This window comes from Pelodiscus sinensis, chromosome 3 (assembly GCF_052426305.1).
Source record: "Pelodiscus sinensis isolate ZL-2025 chromosome 3, ASM5242630v1, whole genome shotgun sequence".
Classification (NCBI taxonomy): Eukaryota; Metazoa; Chordata; order Testudines; family Trionychidae; genus Pelodiscus; species Pelodiscus sinensis.
In genome coordinates this window covers 135,935,639-135,945,266 of record NC_143054.1, presented here as the reverse complement: position 1 = coordinate 135,945,266, position 9,628 = coordinate 135,935,639, and the positions used below count along the sequence as shown (strand labels likewise).

General features: G+C 47.8%; 1 protein-coding gene across 3 annotated transcripts in view; it reads left to right on the top strand.

Moving 5' to 3' along the window:
• The first annotated feature begins 8,252 nt into the window (after positions 1-8,252).
• The window catches only part of SMYD3 (SET and MYND domain containing 3), a 634,743-nt gene continuing 633,367 nt past the window's right edge, over positions 8,253-9,628 (top strand). Inside the window, exon 1 of one of the 3 annotated variants that reach the window (XM_075924904.2) lies at positions 8,253-8,442. In XM_075924904.2, the coding sequence (XP_075781019.1) occupies positions 8,279-8,442 (164 nt within the window). In that variant the 5' untranslated portion in view covers positions 8,253-8,278. Of the gene's footprint in view, positions 8,443-8,580; positions 8,883-9,628 lie in introns of those variants that run through there. The other 2 variants (XM_075924902.2, XM_089777376.1) reach the window with 2 other exon arrangements.

Below are 9,628 nucleotides of genomic sequence, written 5' to 3'. Positions count from 1 at the left end.
GGGGGCGCAGCTAGTGTGCCCCCCCCAGCAGACCAGGCTTTTGTCGTGGACCCTGGGGCAGAGCAGCTGGGGCGCTGCCGGTTGGTCCCGCAGTGCCGCTCTGGGCACTACTGGACCAACCCGGCAGCACCCCAGCTGTTCTGCCCCAGGGGTCCTGATTCAGCCGCTGCTGGTCAGTTTCAGCAGCGGCTGAATCAGGATGCCTGGGGCAAAGCAGTTGGGGTGCTGCTGGGTTGGTCCAGTAGCGCCAAGGAGCGGCGCTACTGGAGCACCCCAGCAGCACCCCAGCTGCTCTGCCCCAGGTGTCCCCAAGTCAGTCTCTGCTGAAACTGACCAGCGCTGACTACAGGAAGCCCAAGGCATAGTTGCTCTGCCCCGGGCTTCCTGGAATCAGCTGCTGATCAGTTTCAGCAGCAGCTGACTTGGGGACGCTTGGGGTTCTTAAGTTGAATCTGTATGTAAGGCAGAACTGGCGGTCAGTTTCAGCAGTGGCTGAATCTGGACGCCAGTTCCGACTTACATACAGATTCAACTTAAGAGCAAACCTACAGTCCCTATCTTGTACGTAACCCGAGGACTGCCTGTATTTGGTATATAGGTGACATGTACCTGTGTGTGCTTTTTTTAATTCTGAAACATTTATTCATAATAGATGAGGTATTGCTGAGCTTCCCTTGAACATCAAGGGCTTTGCAAACTTTAATGTAAGATTACTGTAGAGTAGTTTTCCCATGTACAGTAAAAACTTGAGATCTTGATCCTTAAAGGAAGGTAGGCACCTAATTCTAATTTTAATCCCTCTGAGGATCTGGGCCTAAATCAGTTTGTCAAAGATGGAGAGCAAGTCAATGGTAGATCGGGAATTAAGATTTACCAGTTACGGTATCAGCTAGCATCTTATTCAGCAACCCATATTGTCTCGTTGCCTACCCATAATTGCTCAAGGTAAACATGCCCTTCTATGCTTTCCAACCAACTGGTGAAAAAAAACAGCTGTTGGAGAATACATCCTGGAATATTGCCAACTGACATTAGAGGTAACTTAGGTAAGCAGAATAGAATCAGGATAAATGCCTATACTACTGTAAAATACACTTTAGGAGGGATGCTCATTAGGAGTGGTCAGCACCTCTAATTTACAATCCTCTGATGGTTGGTAATTAAACTGGAGTGTTAAAGTTCAGTACTAGCAGTACCCCCTTTTTAAATGAGCAGAACCACTGCCTTCTGTATCTGTCCCCCTTGGAATTCATCCATTACTGAACTAGCCCTTTAATGGTCTGATGAGGTGTTAGAGCGACAGATGAGTTTGGTGACCTTCCATAAATGTAAAAATGTGGTACAAAGCAGTAAAGTTTCACCTTCTTGGACAGGCTACATATGCATATCATTTAGGTTTAGGAGAGGGGTGAGAACCTGGGGCCCATTGCTTAATTTTATCCAGAGCAGGGCAATATTATCCAGATTAGAGCTGTAGGCCAGAAGCCCTGGGTCTTGATGACCTCCACCCATTCTCTGCAGGACTGGCAGGATCTCCAAGTACTGGGGAAGCTAGGGTGTGAGGGTCATCAGCTGTCCTCTGCACAGGTCTACTGCTGGGAAGGAGGGAAAAGGGAGCAATGGGTCTGGGGCCCCGTGGTTCAAGAGGGCCCCCGGCTCCTTACTGCTGCAGTAGTGGCCCTGGGTGGTGCTGAAGAGCTAGTGGGGGGAAGTTAGCCCCAGCTTCTTCTGCCCAGACCCACACTCTTGGAAGTGCAGGGCCAGCCTCCCCAATCTTATCCGTGAGTCTGGCAATTCTGTTGCCCCCTGCCCCTAAGAGGTGGGGCACTGACATAAATGCCCAGGGAAACTCCAAGTGCATGTGTGATTGCCACGGGAGCACCCATTAACTAGGGACTGCAGCCAATGGCAGCTGCAGGGTCAGTGTCTTCAGGTGTGGCCATCATGCAGAACAGCCTGACGACATATGGCAGCTTCGAGGAGTGGCATAGGGCCAAGGCAGGGGAGGAGCCTGAGGTTAGTGGTGCCCAGCCAGAGCCCACATTCTGACCCCACTCCTCTACCCCAAACCCCAGCCCTGAGCCCCTTGCCACCTGCCCCTGCTATGAGCCCATGTCTGTAGCCAAAATCCCTGTGGCTGCATCTACTCAGCACCCTAAACTCAAAATAAGATACACAATTTGTGCTATGTAAATTGTGTATCTTATTTCAATTAGCCTATTGAAATCTCCACAGCACCAGATTTCAAAATAATGCTCTTATTTCAAGATATCCCTTCAGCCTCGTGGAACAAGGGTTGCTGGGTGCCAAAATAGCACACCTGTTATTTTGAAGAATGTTTTGAAATAACAGGTGGCTGGGGTAGATGTGGGGTAGCTATTTTGGGATACCTCTGGTATCCTGAAATAACCCTGCAGTGTAGATGTACCTTGCCCCAAGCTGGAACCCCCTCCTGCACTCCTATCTGCATTGCCAACCTTCTGCTATGTCAAAATCCCCCATGCACCACCCTAGCCCTGAGCCTGCCCCCACACTCCCACCCCTTCAGCTCCAGTTTGGCATCCCCTCCCACATGCTGAGTCCCTCATTTCTGTCCCAATCCTAGAACCTAGGGGAAGCCCCGAGCTTTTGCTCCACCTACTCCCCCGACAAGCAGAGCTGTATGTGGCCCACCACTGATTTTTTCCCCCCGTGTGTGAATGGCCCCTGATAGAAAAAAAGGTTCCCCACCCCTGCATTACAGCAATACAAACTTCAGTCTAAGTTGGCTGTTCCTAGAGGCAGAGCCAATCTTAGGGGTCGGCGAGCCAGGCAGTCGCCCAGGGCTGCCATTTTCAAGGGGCTGCTGACAGAGCCTGATAGAAGCCTGTTCGGGACACACGCAATTAAAGGGTCCACAACTGTATTTCGGCCTTTTTTTTTCCTCAACAGTTGCCTGGGGTCACTACTTGGTTAGGACTGGTCCTGCCTAGAGGTGTCCCTAGAATTGCCACTGTCCCAGGCTCTTGTTCATAGATCAGTCACAACCTTCAGCATGGTTACAAATACGTCCAAAGAGCGTAACCATCCTTCCTTTTTATTTATGGCTGAATGGGAGTCCTGAATTTTTTTCTGTTGAAAGATGTAAGTGTATGTTCTTGTTCTACTTCCACAGAGACATCTGCTTGGAGCTAAGAGTCTAGAGGGGTAGGCACCTAGTATGAATTATCAGTAGTTACTGTTCATCCTTATGCAGAAGAGTTCTAACACCTGATCTCTGATAAGGGATCAGCCAAGAAATCCAACATCTTACTACTTTACTTGTGGGTACATTTCAAAATATTTAACATGTTTCCCTAAAATAGGAAAGAAAGAGTTTTGGAAAAAGTGACACCCATACAGTAGTAGTGAAACACTAACTCTTTGAAGAATATTGTCTGGAAGAAATAAAAAAAAAAAATGCCTTGTAACATACTTGACTCATGTCTGCTGGTCTGCAATCTTGTGAGATGATTTTCATCTCATGGTAATTATCTAGGATATGAGTTGGCAATAAAGTAGTTACAATATTTGAGTGCTAGTAAGAAATTATATGACTGTTAACTTAATTGCTGCCCTCCAAATAAAGTTATACTTCATGGTTCTGAGACAAGGAGGAATGAGAGAGAACAAAAGTCAATTATAAAACTAATTGTGAAAGGTCAGCACATAATGTCTGTCTAAAGTAATCTGTATGAGAGATTATTATAAATCAGCACTAGGTTTCAGAGTCCTCAGGCTGCTTTTTTTTCCCTTCAAATATACAGTGCAAAGTTATCCAATAGGAAGTGTTAACTTCAGAGTAGTGGATCAACATCGACTGCAGAGACAGGAGGTATACAATAACTGATGACAGTGCATCCACTCAAAAAAACTGTATCTACTCTTGGAAGTTTCTGATTTTGCAAACATTTATGCACATGTACTTATTGGAAGGGGAAAGGTTTACATACATGTTTCAAATTAAGCACTGTGTCATGTATAATCATGTGCAGGAGCAGAGGCTAATCCTGCTGCTGGCAGAGGTTGTCAGCAACAGATCTTGGGCCCGGGTGCATTCTGCTTCCCACTGCCAGGGTGAGGCTGAGCAACTCATCTGGGAGAGGATGGAGTAGATCAGGTTGCCTGTTGCTCTGCTTCCCACAGCTCCTGCCACTGCAGTGAGTGCGGGAGGGAGCATGACTCTTGCTGCTGCCTCATGCCAGGTCCTCAAAGTAAGCCTGCAGACTGCCCTGGGCCTTACAGGCTAACATGAATATGGGGGATAATCCTGTTCATAGGATGGTTGGGGCAGCTACTGTGGGCCCCCCCCCAAGTAAGGGGCCCAGAAAGGCCACCATAAATCATTCTTTGGACAGGACGGCTGTGGGTCCAGGACAGTTTCATCTTTTCTTAGGTCATGGGGGATTAGATGAGAAGAGTTGCTATTCCTTTCCATACTGGAGAAGCGTTGAGAATTTAAACCAATTGCTAGGGCTAAATGTTTGTCATATTTCTAAACATGAAACATGTGGTCTAGAGTAGGTTGAAGTTGGTCTTCTGAGACCTATGGCCTTAAGTCTGTATCTTTCTGAAGAAACCCAAGTCCAATTTGTGGCTGTGGGAAAGGTATCACGCAAATTGCTGCTAGCACCAAGCCACCACAAACTTCCTTTCTCGTGTAGGCAAAGCTTGAAAAGGTAATGCCACTTCTCTTCCCCTGTTTCAGCTTTGCCCTGTGAACAATGGTGTGACCAGAGTGGACAAAGTGGCTACGTCTACACTGACCCCTTTTACGAAAGGGGCATGCTAATTTTAAACTTCGTAATAGGGAAATCCGTAATAGGGAAATTCAAAGTAGGAATAAGAGATCCTCCGGAAAAGGGCTTTATTCCAGAGGATCGGGCCAGTCTAGACGCTTTTTTCCGGCTTTTCCCCAAGCCGGAAAAAAGCGGCGGACATCTTTATTTAAATCCCGCGGGGGATATTTAAATCCCCCGCGGATTTCCCTATTACGAAGTTTAAAATTAGCTTAACCCTTTCGTAAAAGGGGCCATTGTAAACGTAGCCAGTATGTTTAATCCTGGGAAGAGAAGAAATGTTTTTGCAATGCCAAGAATACTAAGGTCTGTTCTGGGCACAGCACAGAGGCTGTGTCTAGACTGCAGGGTTTTTTTCGAAAAAAGTAGGCTTTTTTTAAAAAAAAACTTCACCTGCGTCTAGACTACAGCCGCGTTCTTTCGAAATTAAATTGAAAGAATGCGGCTTTTCTTTCGACGGTGCTACTCCTCATTTCACAAGGAATAATGCCTTTTTTTGAAAGTGCTCTTTCGAAAAAAGGCGCTATGTTATGCAAACTGTGCTTTTTTGAAAGAAAGCATCCAGACTGCCTGGGTGCTCTCTTTCGAAAAAGCGGCTTGCTTTTTCGAAAGTACTGGTTGCAGTCTAGACGTTCTTTTTTGAAAGTATCTTTCAAAAAAGCTTCTTTCGAAAGAGGCTTGCAGTCTAGACGTAGTCAGACAGTAGCAGTGCAAGTTTCTCTGTGCTGTGCTTCTGCCTTTTTCTGGAGGGACACCTCGAAAAGCGAGATAGAAGTTTACTCTCCCTTTGCCTGCTAATGATAACTAAGATTGCTTACAAGTGTGTATTAGTTTTTGTTATGCATGTGTATCTATTAGGAATTTGATTGAGACCATGAATTCATTTCACACTGGCCACAGAACAAAAGCTAACAGCAAAAATATTTTAAATATATCAAAAACAGGAAGCTTGGGAAACAATCAGTGGGACCACAGGATGATTAAGGTACTAAAAAAGCATTTGAGGAAGAAAAGCTGTTGCAGAGAAGCTAAATAATTCTTTGTATTGGTCTTCACTGCAGAGTGTGAAGGAGAGTTCCACACGAGGGATGTTAAATTTTGATCAATCAGCTAATTGAGCAAATGGTTGATGGAATTTTGACTCCATAAGGGGGAGAAAAACTTGCTATCCTGCACCTCTGCCTTTTAAATGTATTAGACCACTGCCTACAACTCTTACTACATTTAAAAGGCAGAGGTGCAGCAGTCGGGACCCGGCACAAGCGGGGACTGCTTGAACGGGAGCCAGCACCATCTCTGAAGAAGGTCAGGGGAGGCAGAGGCACAGCTGGGATATGGCATGAGTGGGGACTGCTTGAGAACTGTGTCCACACTTGTGCCATTTCCCCTGCTGTGCCTCTGCTTCCCCTGCCCCTCTGTGGAGACAGTGCAGGGGGAACCAGCTTTTAAGATGACTTCCCTCAGCACTGGCTCCTACTCCCCCTTTGCTGCCTCTGAGACAGAGACACAAACATTAACTCTGTTATATAGCCTATTGCTTAAATAAGTGCCTATACCCCCATATCTCAAGAAAAGATTAAATTATCTGGATATTTCTAGGGCTTCAAAATCTCAGAAGAACTCAAAAGATTGCCTTTGGCTCTACCTGCCCTTGTGGCTTGGGCCTTCTGTCTTGAGCTACTAATCCAGCATCTTACATAAGCATTAAGGTAGTAGATTTTCAAAGGATCCTAAGATAGATTTGTTGTTTTAAGACACTGTGTCAAAGTCTCAGTAGGCTGTGATGGTGGCTTGTATAGATATGTGAAGAGTTGGCTGCAGGGTTTATTGCAGGGATAGGTTCCTGGGTGAGTGTCTGAGGTGCGATGTGTGGCTGCTGGAAGGAATTTGCTTCACATTAGGGTGTTGTCTGTAGACAAGGATTGGTCTGTCTCCCATTGTCTCTGATGCACTGGAGGGGTTTGAGCTGGGGGGCTATAGGTGATGACTAGTGGTGTTCTGTTATTTTTCTTGTTGGGTCTGTCTTGGATAGGCAGATTCTTGGGAACTGCCTGCTTCTGTCAATTTGTTTCTTCATTTCTCTGGGGTGGCGCGCGCGTGTGTGAGAGAGAGAGAGAAAGAGAGAGAGAGAGAGCGCGCAAATCTGGTTGTATTTTAGGGCTTGGCTGTAAACAATGGATTGTGTGTTGTGACCTAGATGGAATCTAGAGCATATAGGTAAGAATAGGGTGGCAGTCATGTGGCCATCATTTTATTGTACTGTCAAGGAAGTGGATCTCTTGTGTGGACTGTTGCAGGCTAAGGTTGATCCAGGGTGGGTGGGGTGTTAGTTGTTGAAATCCCTATGGAATTCTTCCAGGATCTCTTTCCCATGGGTTCATATGATGATGCCATCAATGTAGTGTAAGCAGAGGGAGGGTGCTAAAGGATCCTCTTTAGCCTCACAACCATCTCCCTAAGCAGATGAAATGATTTTTCTAGCAACTGGCAAATCCATAAAACCTCCCAGCCAGGTGGTAACAGTGTGATGCTGTTGCAAAACAGTGTGATGCTATTGCAAAAAAAGCAAATATGGTTCTAGGTTGTATCAACAGGTGTGTTGTAAGCAAAACTCGTGAAGTCATTCTGCCACTCTACTCTGCACTAGTTAGGCCTCAGCTGGAGTACTGTGTCCAGTTCTGGGCGCCACATTTCAAGAAAGATGTGGAGAAATTGGAAAGGGTACAGAGAAGAGCGACAAGAATGATTAAAGGTCTAGAGAACATGACCTATGAAGCCAGGCTTCATGAACTGGGCTTGTTTAGTTTGGAAAAAAGAAGATTAAGGGGGGACATGATAGCGGTTTTCAAATATCTAAAAGGGTGTCACAAGGAGGAAGGCGAAAATTTGTTCCTCTTGGTTTCTGAGGACAGGACAAGGAGTAATGGGCTTAAAGTGCAGCAGGGGAGGTTTAGATTGGACATTAGGAAAAAATTCCTAACTGTCAGGGTGGTCAAATATTGGAATAAATTGCCAAGGGAGGTGGTGGAATCTCCCTCTCTGGAGATATTTAAGAACAGGTTAGATAGACATCTGTCAGGGATGGTGTAGACGGAGCTTGGTCCTGCCTTGAGGGCGGGGGGCTGGACTCGATGACCTCTCGAGGTCCCTTCCAGTCCTATTATTCTATGATCACTACTCTAGGTACCACAGATCTTTGCTCTGCCCTCAGGGGCTTTCTGCCAGGTCAGTGGGGAAGGAAACCCACCCTGAGAGCGGCCAGGGCTGCAGGGAGACCAGCCCCCGCGCAGCCAGGGGCAGCTCAGCAAGCCCCCTCCTCGCCCCCGCGGCGGGGCTTTCTGGCTAGGCCCCAGGACAGAAGCGAGGCCGCGGCGGGCAGGTGCGACTCTGCCCTCACTAAAGATGGCTCCGGCGGCTCCCGGGCCACGTGGGGCGGGGCGGAAGGGGTCGCGGCGCGGGCCATGGAGCCGGGGAGGCTGGAGAAGTTCCCGAGCCCGGGCAGGGGCAGCGGCCTCCGCGCGCTGAAGCGGGCGCGGCCCGGCGAGCTGCTGTACCGGGCCGAGCCCTTCGCCTGCGTCCTCACCAAGCAGCAGCTGGGCGGCGTGTGCGAGCGCTGCCTGCGCAGGTACCTAGCGGGGCCCTTCCTGTCCGCCCGCCTGCTGCCGCTGGCGGCCCCTCCCCACGCGGGGAGGGCTTCCCGCAAACACACCCACCCACCCGCCCACGCGGCGCCTGACCGCGCCACGGACCTTCCCTGCTCCCCTCCCCCAGTCCCCGCCACGCGTGTGGGACGAAGGCGCCGCCCCGCCGCCCTGGCTGCAGCCCGGAGCCCTGGCCCCGAGGCGCGTGTATGCAGCGCCGGGCACTCAGCCTGGCTTGACCGGTGCTAGGAGGGGGAGCGTTTATGTCTACGCTTGGCAGAATTGGATACTTTTTAGTTATTGGACCCACCACTGTGCTTTCATGCAATTTCAGTTTAAATAATCATGCAGCGGTGAAAGTAACTTAACATTTCTTAGGGGTACTATCCTCTTGCAAGAACCCGGCTCTGTGCCAGCTCTTGAAGTAAGTAAGTAGCTCTCTGCTGGTTTTTGCTGCAACTCAGCTAGTTCTCGCTGTAGCTGCTGCACCTGGGGACACCCTCTTACTTTCATATCAGCATATATGGGAAGTTAGGGGGCAGAGAATAGGGAATTAATGACAGATGTTTGCATTCAAAAAGTGGAAGATAGATGATTGTGGAAACCCCAATTGTCAGCATCATGTGTAAACATACACAAACTCGAGTAGCATTTTCACTTTGCTTATTTGTAAACTGAAATGGCTGGAAATAGTTTTGTGTGAGAGTTGGAAATCAATATTTATCAACAGTTACAGACAATCTGATGCTGCCAAGCCAATTTATAACCATATCTCTCAAATGACCCTGCGTTTAATCTCAAGCTATTTTATGATGCACACAGATGGTATGTCCCTTCACTTTCATTGTGAAATTATTTCCATCAAAGGTAATGAAAATAAGACTATAGAAATAGAAGTTACATCTTTAGTGAAAATACCTAATACATTAATGCAGTCGTTCTCAAACTTCATTGCACAGCAGCCCTCTTCTGACAACAAAAATTACTACCTGACCCCAGGAGAGGGACTGAAACCTGAGTCTGCCTCAGCCCCTCTGTCTAGAGCTGGGGTCCAAATCTGAAGCCCACAGACTACAGTCCTACTTATACAACCTAAGCCTTGCAGTCCAGGGCTGAAACCTTCCGACATCAGCTTTGGCCCTGGGCCTCAGCAAATCTGATAGCAGCACT